General features: G+C 41.7%; 2 protein-coding genes across 3 annotated transcripts in view; both read right to left on the bottom strand.

Moving 5' to 3' along the window:
* Positions 1-12060, bottom strand: part of osbpl7 (oxysterol binding protein-like 7) — a 13041-nt gene extending 981 nt beyond the window's left edge. The window contains exons 1-22 of one of the 2 annotated variants that reach the window (XM_031844064.1): positions 10779-12060; positions 7502-7669; positions 6906-7049; positions 6767-6820; positions 6576-6689; positions 6346-6498; positions 6130-6256; positions 5929-6047; positions 5753-5842; positions 5557-5580; positions 4471-4621; positions 4172-4278; positions 3896-4064; positions 3298-3444; positions 3031-3167; positions 2541-2678; positions 2027-2090; positions 1790-1868; positions 1465-1609; positions 1206-1356; positions 887-1013; positions 584-706 (exon numbers count right to left, since the gene is read on the bottom strand). In XM_031844064.1, coding sequence (XP_031699924.1) covers positions 584-706; positions 887-1013; positions 1206-1356; positions 1465-1609; positions 1790-1868; positions 2027-2090; positions 2541-2678; positions 3031-3167; positions 3298-3444; positions 3896-4064; positions 4172-4278; positions 4471-4621; positions 5557-5580; positions 5753-5842; positions 5929-6047; positions 6130-6256; positions 6346-6498; positions 6576-6689; positions 6767-6820; positions 6906-7049; positions 7502-7627 — 2489 coding nt within the window. In that variant the 5' untranslated portion in view covers positions 7628-7669; positions 10779-12060. The remainder of the gene's footprint in view (positions 1-583; positions 707-886; positions 1014-1205; positions 1357-1464; positions 1610-1789; positions 1869-2026; positions 2091-2540; positions 2679-3030; positions 3168-3297; positions 3445-3895; positions 4065-4171; positions 4279-4470; positions 4622-5556; positions 5581-5752; positions 5843-5928; positions 6048-6129; positions 6257-6345; positions 6499-6575; positions 6690-6766; positions 6821-6905; positions 7050-7501; positions 7670-10778) is intronic. The other variant, XM_031844065.1, reaches the window with a different exon arrangement.
* Positions 12061-12063: 3 nt separating this feature from the next.
* mrpl10 (mitochondrial ribosomal protein L10) lies at positions 12064-14627 on the bottom strand. Its single transcript, XM_031842922.1, has 4 exons — positions 14523-14627; positions 13281-13445; positions 12534-12678; positions 12064-12290 (listed from the first exon to the last, which is right to left on the bottom strand). Exons 1-4 carry the CDS (start codon positions 14625-14627, stop codon positions 12064-12066), a joined length of 642 nt encoding a protein of 213 aa, XP_031698782.1.
* Between the last annotated feature and the right edge of the window lie 765 nt (positions 14628-15392).

Here is a 15392-nt window from a genome sequence, read left to right on the forward strand (position 1 = left end):
AAGAAGAAGAAGAAGAAGAAGAAGAAGAAGAAGAAGAAGAAGAAGAACAAAAATAAGAGGTAAAAGTACAAAAAAGAAGGATGAAGATGAAAAAGGATGAAGAAGAAAACATTTTACTTTTGTTGTCTTTGAATAAAACATCTCACTTAAAACCACCAGTACAAAAAAGAAGAACAAAGAAGCAGAAAATAATTTACATGCTTTGATATTGACACGATTCGTGATTTTGCTCAAGAACACTTGAACGGAACACTTGAACAGAACATGACATTATAGTGAATTCAATATTTTAGATTGTTTGTTGTAAAAAACAAGACATTGCATGAAGTTACCTCGAGCTCTAGGACATCGTGATGACCATTTGTACCGTTTTCTAATCTTTTAAAGACCAAACGATCAATAACAAAAATAAACTGCATTCCACGTTGAACTCCTTCAAAAATATAGAGACATGCAACCAAAGAGTAAGATTTAAAATGTATTATTAATAATATAGACCTGTATAATTAATCATTATAGTAAGAGGGTTTATACATTTGTTGTAACAGGACTTAATAGTTTGTCATCATCGTAAAAAACGTACCTGAAAAAACGTGGGACATGTTCTTCTCCTCTTCTGCCGAGCTCTTTTCTCCGCTCTCTCTGAAACTCCTCGATATCATCTTTCTTTCTGTCCGCTTCATCCACCTTTCCGTCCTCCAGCATTCTATTCAAAAGAAGACGAGTTTAAAGAGTATCTTGACCCTGAATTCAAGTGAATCAGCTGCAGCTGTCTAATTTAATATTTTAGGGAGACCTCAGTCGTTTCTACTGAAGATAAAAGCATGGACACGTTTTCCCTCATCTATGGAGATATCTTTGCACCATCGTCTCCAGCTCGGCTCACCTTTGGTCAGGGCGCAGGCGGCTGTCTGTCGGAGGCAGGAGAGGCTTCAGGTCGGGGGTGAGCTCGTTCAGCTCCATGGCGAAGCTGGAGAAGCCGTAGTACAGCAGGTAATCCTTTGGCTGGGGATCTGTGAGGAGACACAAGCCGCTCAGGTTATGCTGATCAGCGGTTTTGGCAACAGGGAGTGCTTGATCAATTCCAGTCACATCAGATTTAAACCCTCAACCCCTAACGCAGAAATCACAGCATGAAAACCTTCAGGGACAAACAGGTTGGTTAAACATCTCCTGAGTGTTGTTTGTGATGATCGCAGACCCACTTGGCTTCCAGACACATTTCGGAGTAGGCAGAGTGTCGCAGAAGATGCCTTCGTGCCAAAGACCACCGAACCGGTGAATGACGCTCCCACTTTGGTCCAGCACCATGCCCTGCACCTCGTTCTTGTTCGTGTCTGAACCCCAGTAACGAGACTACAACGAAAACACAAACTGGTCAGACAGAAGCCTGAGATTTTCTGTAGAACCAAACACATTATGAAGAGAAGAGGGCTGAGTGGTGCGGGAAGTCGTTTCATTCACCTTGACGAAGGTGATCTTGCAGGTGCAGACGTTGCTTTTGAGGTTGCGGATGGTGACCTCTCCGTAATGCTCCAGGTAGCGCTGCTGACTGAGGACGTTGTGGATGCAGGTCACTACTTTGTTCCACTCGTAGTGATCTCCGTACCTGGACAAAACACCCAAATTCAAGCAAAGCGCCAAAATAAGTTTGTCAGTCAAATGCAAATGTTTTCTGGTTTTCTCTGTTTTACATCGTTGTAAACCGAGTATCTTTAGGTTTAGGACTGTTGGTTGGAAGATAACCTGCATGTAACGGCTAGTGTCAAGTCAGGTGTAGCCTGTTTACCTTGGAAGAGTGACGTTCACCATTCCTGTTGGAACAATCTCCAACGACTTCCCCCAGAATTTATTCTTCCATCGCTGGTCTGTTCGGGTCATATAAATATTGTTGAGAATAAACGTCTGATCAACTTTCTCAAATGCATTTCAGAACAAAGTTAGAGGATATAAATACACGTGATTACTACTAACCACTAACTGAAACCCAAATTATGAATTTGGTTTGATAACGGAAGAGTGTCACCTTGCCAGAAGGAGAAGTTCTCCGAGTCTGCATGGCAGGCAGAGATGGGGGGATGATGGCAGACCTGGTGAAATATCATTTACTGAGAATTATAAAAGAGATACTTCCAGTCTTTATGAGTGTGGAAGAAGAAGTACTGAAGAGATAGAAGGCTGCTGCTCTGACACTTGCACACATCAGGAGATAATTAAGTATGTTCGAGACCTTTCTCTGTCTCAGCCACACACTCGCGAGAACGTCAACTAAAGTTTGCGATCGCTCTAGCTAACTAATTTTCATAATGCTAATGTTAGCAAAAGAAAATATAAATGCTAAATGCAAATGTGCCCAATCTGGGGCTGGGTATTGTCTTTTAATATCCTTTGAGCTCTTCGCAGGCACCTCTTCTCACCAATATCACTGACGCTCGGAATCAGAAGCCAACTTCCCGTTTCACTGGGACTTTACAGACTTAAGAATAAGACATTATGTAATAACAGTATGTCTGGTAATGAATGTAGTGTTTGTGAGATACCTGCTCACTGATGAAACGAAAGCCCCGGTCCTCTCTGGCGCACTCGTAGGTCTCGCCCAGCACCGGGTTAAACGGCTTGTAGCGGTTCCTGAACGTTGCGGTGGAGTAACCAGAGATAGCAAAGGCAGCGATGTAAATCTGTCGGAGATAAAACAACATTTTGTTTCATCTTTATTTCATTGTTAAGAGAATAGGTTCAGACTTTTTGGTCTATTTTTCTATGACAACCTTGCTTCCCTTGAAGGTGTTGTCGCCATGTTTGCTTAACCCAGGCCCAGTATTTTTAAATATTATTTTAAAATGTACATGAACTTTTCCAATCAGTTGAAATAGAGTCAAGACTGGTGCACAGAAATATTCCAGGACGGGAGTCTGAGTTATATATTTAGGGAGCATTATCAACATCTCAGCAGGTGTAGATTTATCAGGGTTGCAACATTACTATGTTGACATAGTTTCCCATCTATTTCATAGATTTGAATAGTCTTACCATCCTCTGGTAGGGGTCTGGTGTGTTGTTGGCGGTATCCAGCAGCTCACTGTACTCCAGCTCTTCACACAGCCTCTGCAGCAAGTTAAGAGGCTCATTGAGAGGCGCTGGCATGGACACTCGAGCCAAGTCTTTACCTGAGGAAAAACACAGCACATAAGAATACCACCATATTAACATGCCGCGTGCGAAAGCTTGACAGGCCTAATTGTAACCAAGGGGGGAGGGGCTTAGAGAAAGGGTCAATTGCAGAGCGGTGTGACTTGCCGATGTTATTGTAGAGGATAGCCACGAGGCCCACGTGGCTGTTGTCGGGACAGTGAGCAGGCAGTGTGGTTTGCCGGCCGGTGCTCTTGGGAACAACGCTGTTTGGAGCCCTGGAAATGCTAGCACGGTACTTCCTGGTGGCCGATGCTGTGATGTAGGTGAAAGAAAACAATATTAATCATAGCAAAAGGGCAGTTTGATGTGTCTGTTCAGGAACTTTTTGGCGGAAACCATAGATTTCACTGTCTCCATCTTGGATTACGGCGGTCACCATGTGTTTTTTTTTTGCAACCGATGAATGGAAGTTACCATATTCGGAATGCTGAGGAATGACGCTGTATACGTCACACCACAGTAGCCCCGCCCTAAAGCATACCCTGCTTTATGGTCCATTTACAATGTTTACTGAGGTAATAAATCAAGAGAGAAGTAGAGTCATTTTCTCATAGACTTCTATACAACCAGAGGAGTCGCCCCCTGCTGGTAAGTACAGAGAATGCACGTTTTAAGACGCTTCCGCATCGTCTGCACTCGGCAGAACCAGAGGTTGCCGCCTGGCGGAAACGCAGCTAAATGGTACTCGTGTAAATGTACCCACCATATCCTTCCTCTGGCTCAGAGTTGGTGGTGCTTCCATCGCTGAGTCCCGACTCATCGAACACCTCAGAAGAACTTCCACAAAGGACGTCATCGCTGGCGTCAAAATACTCCGCAGCCGAATCTGCCACCGAGGGAGGCCCGTGGGATGGATGCCTCGCTGCTGCAGGCTGTCGACGGAGGAGGAGAAAGAGGAACAAAGAAAACCCAGCCATCAAAACCCACAGAGGGAATATGTGTCCGAGAATCCAAAAGACAGGCGCTGCATGGATCTTACCTCAGCTAATGTGTTGGACTGGTGGATGTTGTTGGTCTCCCAGACTTCCTGCAGCTTCTGCCTCTCCTGGGACAGAGTTTCATGCACTGCCTTCAGGGAAGCAATCACTGAGGAGGAATAAGAATCATTTTAATGCATATTCATGTCAGATTTCTTTTAATATGAACGTTTATAACATTATTCCTTTTGCATAATCGTCTCTGTGGATTCTCTGATCTTGCCTTGGATTTTGCTCATCTACCTACAACACAGGAACCCCGTCTACCTGTGTGTAAACACGCATGTTCTGTTTTTCTGACCTCGTAGCGACATGGTGCAGATGTCCTGCTGGATTTTCTTGCCCTCGGGCGACATGAAAGTAGGAGGGGACAGCTGGGAGGAGACATAGTCAGGGATGGAGGAGGCTGATGCACCGAGGTTAGGCGAGCTGCCCAGGTGACTGGAGGACAGCTATGAAGGGGAACAGAGAACGATTGAAAGGTACCATAAAACCACTAATTTGTGTTTTATACACTTCTGTTTTTGACATAATTATTTACACTTGGAACATCAAGTTGACTTCTTTTTTATAGCTCAAACCTGATCCTCTAGTATCACAGCCCTGCAGGTTTTCTGTCCCACCAGCTACTTAACCGTTTTCACTTTTATGTTTAAATCCGGTCCTGATCATTTGGTAAGAAAGGAAACCGTCAGAGCTGCAGTAGACCGAGTAGCCAGCAGGAAAGGCAACCAACAGCACTCTTGTTTCTAAAGAACAGGGTTGAAAACTACTGATCTAGCAGCTAAACAAAATGCAGGTTTACTTGAATAATCTAGTAATTTACTCACTCTAAGATTACAATTTTCAAAATCACGTAATTGCTATGCTCTTTTTACAAGATTCTCCGGTATATAAAACATGTTTTGGATGTTAAAAAAAAGAGGCAAGGCATCTACGATGAATACACCAGGTGTGATCATACAGAAACATATAATTCAGTGCAATTAAAACAAACACAGCATCCATTGTAAAGTTACGACAAGGAACTTTCATTTTGTTGATTTTGGCGGTCCCTGTGGACAAAGGTGGTATTGCACCAGAGTCTCTTAAGAAAACCTCTCATTTTACTGCAGCAGGGTCTGACAGTCTGCCCCTCTCAGTATGATTTAGAGAAGATTAACTATCTAGAAATAGCCAATTGTCCGGCTGATGGTCTTGTTTACTTATGTAGGTCATATATCAAATTGAGACCGTTTCATGAACAGTTAAAAGTTCCTTGTTGTAACTTTAATCTGAAAAAAGCATTTTGTCAAAATGAATACAGTCACAATTCATTTTCAGGCTGCTACAGAGAACATTTAATCATTTTCATGAATTAGGTTGTCTCTTCCCGTTGCCAACTCACCGATTTAGTAATCCCATGTATCGGCTTTGGGTTAGAAAAATTTCCCAAAATGTTACAGAAGGGTTGGGATGTGAAATTGTGAGTATTACGACTTAATTTATGGTTATAAACAATTAGCATTTCAAATCGCCCTAAAACACTGGTTGAAAAACAATGTCCGTCACATATCTTTGAGTGAGTTACAGATCATTCTTACCATTCCCAGGGCCTCCACTCTGGATAATGTGCGAGAGTGGCCCCATATCTTCCCCGACCTCGGCCTCTTCGGCTTCTCAAGCGAGAGATTCTGGATCAGATTATGAGAATAAGTCATCTTTACTTTCACGTGATGCTGCCCAGGGAGGAGCGGCTCCAAAGTGAACAGCGGTCTACCTGTATGCTGATGATGCGCTTCAGGTCTCCGTTCGTCAAAGTCTGACCCGTCTCCAACATCTGCAGCCTCTGGATTAAGCAGTTTATCTCAGAAAGGTCCAAATGGCTGCGGTTCAGCTCTGTAAGAAAACATGATGTATTTAATTATCTATTTATTGACAGGAGTTGCTGGTCTACCAATATATTTTAGAAGACACGTACCTTGAACACAGGTGTCTGGGTCGTGACTCTGCTGCAGCCAGGCCGACACTTTGCTGTTCACAGCGGCGTTAGCGGAGCGCAGCACTCCTGCCGATGCTCTATCTGGATGCGCCATGCCTGCAGAGCTCTGGTAAACACAGGGAAGAGGAGTTCACCTTGAGTCTCTTGTAAAAGTTGTCGTGTTACGTTTGACTTCACAGCTCCTTTGATAATCACCAAGTCTCCGTTTCTCTGAGCTCGTCCGGCCGTGGCGCCGTGAGACAAAGTGTGGAGGAAGCCGCTGTGAACGTGAGCCGCCTCATTCTTCTTGTACAGGCGGTGGGCTTGTAGCTTGGTTACCCAAATGTAGAAGAGCTCGTGGCTCTTTGCCTTGGAGAGACAAGAAAAATCATATATTTGTCTTTTTAATCTAAAGGCACTCTGGTTATTTGTTTGGACATGCTTACCTTCATGTGATAGAGAATGTCTCCTGCGTCCAAGTCAATCCGATTTGTCTTCTTGTTTATGGACATGACTGCGAGGCTAACAGCTAAAGAGCCCTGGACTCTTCCCCTGGAGACCTACAGTGCAAAAAGGTGCATTTATTTATCGTTGTTAAAAGTAGTAGGTGAAAAATCCCGTTATGATATTTACTTACATCTTGTTGATTTTTGGAATAACGCAAGTTTCCTACTTCCAAGACAAAGTATCGCTGAAAAAGAGATCAAACACCATCCTCTTAGACACCGACTTTATCTGTAAATCACACGAGGTGACCGAGAGGACGGTTTCCTCACCTTGTGCCAACCTTTCAGAGGCCACTTCCTCCTCTTCAGGAGATATCCTTCACAGATTCCCGGGGCGGTCATGTCGTGAAGACTGTCACTTCCTGCTTGGGTTTCTACCTGAAGGTCGTCAATCACTTCCCAGTCTTTGATAACCTATAAACGGTGTGAATGGAGAAAACGGGGAATATCCACTGACCTTTAGTCTTTTTAAAGACATTTAAAAGCTTCTAAATTCAACAGAGGGGTATTTACTGACTGATCTTATGTTGTAGAACAAAACGTTAAAATCTCTTCAGTTTGTGTTAATTTCAGGCATCTCACCAAAAACACTTTCAGAATCCAGAAGTGCAAATATGCTAACTCATTTCTGGCTCCCAGGACTCTTTGGCATCTTTACTGCCTTTCACACGAATAGCCAAAGCATCAAGGCTCACTAAACTCAGTAGTTTTCTGCAAAATAACGAATATAATCTCGAAAGGTCAGATGTCATTCTGGGGAAATCTTTACTGATACAAAGCAAGGACTTAAAGTTTCCTTTAAACAACAATCATTTACATAGATATACACATAATCCCTTTGGTGTTGTCTGTATCTGGCGCCTCACCTGTCTGGAGGAGGACCGGGAGGTGCTACTGCTGCGAGAGTGGGACGGCTTCCACGTCGGTGAAGACTTCTCCAGGCCGCTCGCCAGCGATGGGCTGCGGTTGAGTGAAGACCCGTGTGAATCCATGTCGGAGCGCCGACCTCAGACTCCCCCCTGCACTGGGATCCGCTGGTTGTGGAGAGATCATATCATGATGTTATGTCTCCTGTCTGTGTTACAACAAATAAGAACACACATCAAAGTAGCTTTCCGTGTGCAGTTTTAAGGCTGGAAATATAAATGTGAAGCCACAGGTATTGATTATGTCTCTTCTGTTTTGTTAAAATGTGTGTTTCTACAAAACGTCAGAAAACTGGGAAACTCCTCCTCACAAGTCCTTAAAGTCATTGTTTTACCAACAAACAGCTCAAAATACAAATACATTCATGACAGCTGCTGATGAAGATCATCCGATTTGATCAAAAGCTCCAGAATAGCTACTGAATGGACCTTTTGGTGAGATTGTTTTCAACACAAATTACATTATTGTAAATCAGAGAAAAGCACAATTGAGGAGCTGGAATCGTCTAAGTTTTGGCTTTTTTCCCTGATAAATTACTTTTGGTACGTCAATCCATTATTAAGTTGTTGCTTATTAATCGTCAAATAATAAATGATCTCTTAAACTTCATGGGCTACGTGGAATACATGAACAAACTGTTGCAGCGTAAATGAATTACACATGCAATCAATCCTTAAGTTGCAGTGGAGCCAGCTCTTCCTTTAACGTCACTCTTCTACCAAATGTTGAACATCTATTATATTATATCGTCTCTTCGTGAAGAGCTGTTTAATGACCCATGAGGACGAGTCGGCTCCACGAGAAAGAAACCAAAGTGAAAGTGTTAAACCGGCTCAACAGAGCAGGAGACGAGATGGGACTCTGTGTAATCCAGTTACCTAACAGAGCGACCTGGACACATTTTGGATATCCGGGATCCTCATCTAGACTGTTCTGGGTCTTAAAGACACAGAAAACTAAATATGCTTCACAATAAATGGGAGAATTTCTGACATGCATAAAATGCCTTTGTTTTGAGAAGAGCAACTTGGGCTTTAAAGTCTTTTTAATAAAAGTAAGCATATAAAGAAAATAATTTTCATTTGCCAAGAGGTTCCTTTATAATGTGCTTAAGGTAGTAAAAAACAGGAACAGGCTATGAAGAGTCATTCTTGTGGTTACTGTCACAGAACAATCTGTTAATCTTGAGTGTTTGAACATGAGTAAGGTGGTTAAAAAACCCAAATAGTCATTTTTTAAGAACATATCTTGTGGTGCTGCAGTGCAACATTCTTGTCATTTTGAGTCCTGTGAGAGAAATTGCTCAACATGAAATATGTCATTTTTCATGCCAGAATATTGATTGATTCATTTAGCTCTTGTTTACTTTCCTATAAGTGAATGAACTTCCTCACACAGGACACGGTCTGATTTTGCACAAGCTGGTGGAACAGCTTCCGTTCTTCTCGGGGGAGGATTACTAACCTCTGCTTAATTGGTTTTTCAGAGGATGTTTTTTTTAGCCACTCGGTGGAGGAGCAACACGAGGCAGAGAGCACCGACACAACATGAAAAGTACAAATGTGCAGACCACAGTCACAGCAGGACAACAGTGAGAACAATGTAACCTCGTCCGCTGGCTTATAAAATACTTGAAGTTATCCGCTTAGGTGAATCTGAAATGATCAATACAATAAGCACTTTTCAAAAACAAGTTTAAAGACATAAAAACTGAAAATATGTTGCGTTTCTGGCTGAATGGAAGAATATTTAAATTTGTTTAAAATGTAAATTGATTTATTTATTCATTTCTTTCTTAACATAATGAATTATTTTTCCTTTTTAAGAACTTTGATTAATTGGAATAGCTGAATGAGCTTTGCAGTCAATGAAGGAGATTGTAAAGTGATCGATACATTAGTTTGATGATAGATAAAGTTGTATAAAACGAATAAATGACTTTCAGTGCAGTACTTTGATGTCAAATGTGTGTTTTTACAAGTGAAAACTTCCATTGAACGTGTTTGTGAGACAGGGACCACATTTAGTTTGCATGCAGGAAACTGGATGTTTGCATTTGCAGCATTTTCAGTTGCTTTTAGTTCGTTATTCACTCAAGTAGGGAAGTTACTACATTCAGATAGTCTCTGTGTGTGCAACAACAGAATAGAATGGGGCGTTACAACTGATCTTCCTCTAAAAGGGGGCAGAAGCAGCGGGCTTGCTGTTATGTAAAGGCGGGACAGGACCAGAGTAACTGACCTCAGTGATGACAGCATGTGCTGGAAAAAGGATGAAAGGATTTGCAGGTTTCTGAGCTTGCTTATTACTAAAGACGGAACAAATAATATTCTACAGGTGAAAAAAATTGATTTTGATCTTATTAGAAAAGTTATGATAGTTTCCACAAGGTATAATCTCAGATTTAAAGATTTTAAACTTGTGTTTGAAATCCAAATGTCACAGTATAAGTTTCCCCGATACATGCAGATGAGGTTGTGCACTTTCAGGAAACGTAGATCAATTCCACTTCAAATACTTCAAATAAGCATTCAACGGCTGTTTAATAAACCAGAACGCTACTTTTCCTCATGTTTGATTCAGAAACGAGCACGAGCTCATTATGTGGAAATGGGAGCAAACAAAACAAGTCAACTGAGGTTTTGGCAACAGTCACAGAGCTGCATCATGAGGATGAGGTTAAAATACAGAGATTATCACCGCTATAATATCGCTGTTTGGAATAAATAACTGCAGCCAATACAAGATTAATAGAGGACTAAATATTGATACATGATTTAGCACAAACATTTTAAATAGTAAGGATTAAATCAAATTACAAGGAGTTTGTAATCCCAAAACAGAGGTGAGAAAACCTAACAGGACCTGTCTGATTGTAAGCACACTTGTGCATTTGTTTTGACTGACTCGCAACCAGGAAGCAGCCACACTGATGTGTTTCAGTGAAACTGCTTCAAGCCTTTTAGGACCCATTTCAACTATTAGGTGCTGCACAAACTCATCTAAAACCCGTTAAGATGTCACCGTCTCTGCACACAGATGAGGAAGTTTGGACTATTTCAAACAAACAATATAGTATTTTAACAATATGAACACGATGCATAGTATTTAACGTATAATATCTCACATGTTCTGCTGGTTTGGTTCGTTTTTTTGCAGCAGAACTGAACCCGAACTTTGCGTTTTCTGAGCGAGCTAATGTTTAAGAAGTCTTACCTGAAATCCACCTGTGACGCTCATCATCTGCGCCTGATTAATCCAACAAGTGTCTCATTTGGCGTTAAAGAAACTGTAGAAAATCACCATTCCGACGAAGAAGACACGTCGAAACACGTTTAAAAACAAAAAAAAGTCAAACTACAAGTTACATCCAGAGATAATCACTAACTCTGATCACATAATCTCGTGCCGTCTCCGTCGGTGGGTGACACGAGCTCCGTCCCTCCGAATCAAATCCAAGGAGAGCTGTGCGTCGCAGGCGGCGCGTGCGATGCGCAATGTGTCCTGGGCATTATCCGCATTAGCTGGAATTACACAGCGTCTAGCAAGAGGAAGTGTAGTGGAGAGTAAATCCAGCCAACCTCCACTCACTCTGCACACCTAGTTGACTCCGTTATAGAGTGAAGGCTGGGATCTTAAATAAGGCCTCATCATAATAGAAATAATCTATAAAGTAGGCCTACGGTATTTTAAAGGGGACAGAATGGACTAAAATATGTGTGTAAAAACAAATATGTATTGGTTTGTCAACCATTCACTGCAGGTCATACTTTACCCTTTATTTACCAATAGTGTGTAAATGTTGCCAAATATCTGCAGCTTATTTTTGTGATAAATACCAAAATAAAAGCATGCAATTTTATATACTAAAATACTTTTTATTTGTCAAAAAGAGTGACACAAAGCACCTTTAGACCTGAATTTAAATGTGCTTAAAGACAGTTTCTGGCATTGAGCATGGTGTTGAAGCAAGCGCCTGAGCAACGAGTGTCTCCTTCAGATAGGCGGGCTGTAATGGACTAACTGACCCAGATTAACATGCTGTAATCTGCAGATTAACCCATCAGGATCTGTGACCACTTGTGTTTATTTTGGCTGGAGTGGTTTTCCATTCTGCCACTGCAGCTACTTTGGGCAAATCAAAAGTAAAGTACATTTAACTCAAGAAAAAAACTAAAATGAAGACTGAACATTGTGTTGAAATAGTTTATTTATATGTGACAATATCCTTAAATAAAGGAAATGCTTGGGTGACACCCACATTTTTGCAGCACTGTCCATCCAAGACTTCCATTGAGGAGGTTGAGGTGCACTGAAAACAGTCAAGTCTGCAGCTTCCTTCATTCACAGCAGCCACGGCGCTCCTCTGGATGCACATTGTACGATTTAGTTGAATTCAGCACCAGTTGAATAAATTCTATCAATGTGTCCAACCCAACAGTCTCAAGTCATTCCAAACAGCTGGAAATCTGCAGCAGTCCTTGTGATCTCCTCTGCAGCTCTACGTGGCCTCCTCTGCTTTGGGAGCTCCCTCCGAGCTCTGCTGCTTGACGTACTGCTGGAGGAGGGCCGACAGGTGGGCCGGGTGGCGCTGCAGCAAGGAGACCGTGTGGGAGGTGAGCATCGTCAGCCCGCTCACCAGTTCGCCCTGGACGACAGACACCGACGGCAGTTTGGAGTAGCTCACCACGCCCTGAGCGCTCAGCAGTGCGTTGTCTATACAGGCTCCTGTAGACAGTAGAGCAAAGCAGTGATGAACGAGCTGCAGTTAAATGATCACGATAAGTTAAAGTGAAGTTCATGAAACAAGATCCAGGTGTTTTAAACCTGTTTTATCTTCCTCTACTGAAGGGAATTAATTAGTTAACTAACTGATTGGGCGTTAAAATATATTCTATTAATTACTGACATCTCATTGATAATAATTAAGACATAAAGATCCTTGCATGCAGGCACAGATGATAAACATACCGAGGAGCGTCATCTGTGGGCTGGCCCTTAGAGTCGACAGCATCTCCTTCACTTTAGGCTCTTCACTAACAAACAGAACTGTAGGACCGATGAACAGAGGAGCCATGTTGGAGAAAAGACCGTCTTTAATGAACGACCGAACCACCTGAAAAAAACAAAACAGGATTTATGATTAGAATAAACTAAAACTAAGATTAAAGGGGTTCAAAGTTGAGCAGAATGTTGTGTGTTTTGCATAAAGGAAACAGATCTCAGTCACGTTCTTATGAACTTTGAGTGATTATTTTACATGTATGCAGTAGTAGCCGTACAGATGACGCATGTTTCAAAGCATGAAAAACTACATTTTGTGTAACCAAAACAAAAAGCAACAACTTAAACATGTCTAACGCCAGAGATTGTGTGATCCTCGGTCGGTGAAATCATGTGGCTCTGGTCCATTTAGTTTGAAAGAAATGTTACACATGCTGGATTTTATAGTTTCAAAAGCCAATAAAACCACACGACTGGGTTGCCCTGGTGGCCTAGTAAGGACCTTTGTTGCATGTCTTTCCAAATCTCTCTCTCTCCTCCTACTAATTTCCCATCATCTCTCTACTGTCTGCTATCTAATGAAGGCATAAAAAAACTGCTTCACAGGAGCAAACTACAAGGACGAGGCTGACGGGCTGCTTGCAAGGTGACCTCACCGTTACACTCAACATGCTTGGTGCTCTTACTTTTTAAATAAAACAATTTCAGCATTACCTGGTTGGGGAAGAACTTGACACTGATGCCATGTTTATGAAGTCTGTGCTTGAGCACCATCATGTCTTCAGCGTTACTGGCGTTGTCCTGGACCACAGCGACCATCTTAGAGTCCTGGAACACGTTCTTCAAATTCCTCTTCATGACCACCATGAAGGCACTATCCTGGTGGAATAGAAGAGAGGAGTTTGTCTCAGAGTGAAGTGGAGCTGCTAACTAATGGTTTAAAACAAGAAAAAGAAGGATGGTTATCACCAATAGTGTGTATGCAGTGAGTTTGGGGACAATATGGCGATGATTTTATTCACAGATATCATTTGAAATTGTTCTATGTTAATCCTGAGTTTTTGTATTAATACCAAAACAACTATTTTGACTTTGTGTGACACCATTGTATGGGGAATAAGACCTTATTTTTATTTACCAAAATAAGTTAAACTTCACAAGCAGCTGTACAAGAACTTTGCCTAAATTAAATTCAGTCTGATGTTGGTAAAAGGACAAACTTGCCCACATACTGTTCTGCTTCCAACTTTGTGACAACAGTTTGGGGACGATATGGTTTGGGGCCAAAATACATGCGTGATACGCTGCTCTGTTACGAGCCATCCAGAGCTCTTTGATCCTCTGGGAGAGGTTTGCACACCACCCTCCCCCCGTCAGAACCAAACACAGAAGCAGCTTTCAGTTTCTATGCACCGCAGATCTGGACTACATTTACAGCCACAACCGTGTTCTTTTAAATGGAGGCTTAACACTTTTCTGTTTATTACTACCTTTCTGGGAGTCATTTAAAGAAGTTACATTCTTATACTTCTGTTCCTCTTAAATCTGCTGCATTTCTACTGTTATTTTTAACCTACAAAATAAACAGTTTCCTCCTAAGTCTCCATATCCTGTCCATGGACTTCCTCGATGTCTGACTCATTTGATGCTTGAATGCACTTTGCATGCAGAGGGTAGTAATTGTACTGAATAAACCTATTTTATTTATCCTCCTCTATTTAGTGGGAGGCTGGTAAATAATCTGAATCCACTGCATGGTTACTATACTTTAACTCTAAACATGCCATAAGACCTTGTACTGTAATATCACTATTCAAATTACAATGTAATGTTTGGTGTAGAGGCTTTTGGCCACGTAGTGTACATATGATATACAGCTCTAGAAATTAACTCAGTTCCATAAACAAATAGGCTATTGGCCCTTAAGTTAAAGGCTTAGAAGGGGATGAGTGCTACCTCCTGGACTTGTTTGCTTTGGGGTGGATAGGCTCCAGGTGGGATGACCCGGGCTGGAGGAATATACTCCGTGACAGCCATGAGCTTCTGTTTGAGTATGTGCATCGGTCTCCTGTGGCGAGTCACGGCCTTGGAGCCGTGCCGAACGGTCTGTATCAGGGGAAGCCACCCTGAGAGACACAAAGTCTGTTAATCACCTGCTAGCTAACACTGGCTAGCTAAACACCTCTAGCCTATCTGATACACTATTTAATATAAGCTAGCTAACACTGGCTAGCTAAACACCTCTAGCCTATCTGATACACTATTTAATATAAGCTAGCTAACATTGGCTAGCTAAACACCTCTAGCCTATCTGATACACTATTTAATATAAGCTAGCTAAACACCTCTAGCCTATCTGACACGCTGTTTAATAGAAGCTAGGTCTAGATAGTTTTAAAAAACACAGGCAACAAAGTACTAACTCGAAACAGACAGTTAGTTAAAGCTAGATGCGTTATTTACTCTACATTACCCTGTTTCGGTAGAACTTTTACACACAAGGTCGCCGCCATCTTTAACCGGAAACGTTATACAGGAAGTTACGACACACGAATGCTGTATTCACTGTCATATCGGACGAAAGAGGATCACGATGTGAAAAACAATCCATAGCCGGTGGAGGAAGTACTCAGATCCTTTGCTAAAGTAAAAGTACTAATACAACATTTTAAATATATAATTTTGAAGTAAAAGTCCGGTTTTTAAAATGTTACTTGAGTAAAGTATGTAAGTGAAATCAGGAAGATGTACTTAAGAGTAGAAAAATATAGTAAATATTTAAGTAAAAATAACAATATATTTCCCTTCTGAGATGAAGTGGAGTAG

The sequence above is a fragment of the Anarrhichthys ocellatus genome, unplaced genomic scaffold (assembly GCF_004355925.1).
Source record: "Anarrhichthys ocellatus isolate YVR2014 unplaced genomic scaffold, GSC_Weel_1.0 scaffold4, whole genome shotgun sequence".
Taxonomy (NCBI): domain Eukaryota; kingdom Metazoa; phylum Chordata; class Actinopteri; order Perciformes; family Anarhichadidae; genus Anarrhichthys; species Anarrhichthys ocellatus.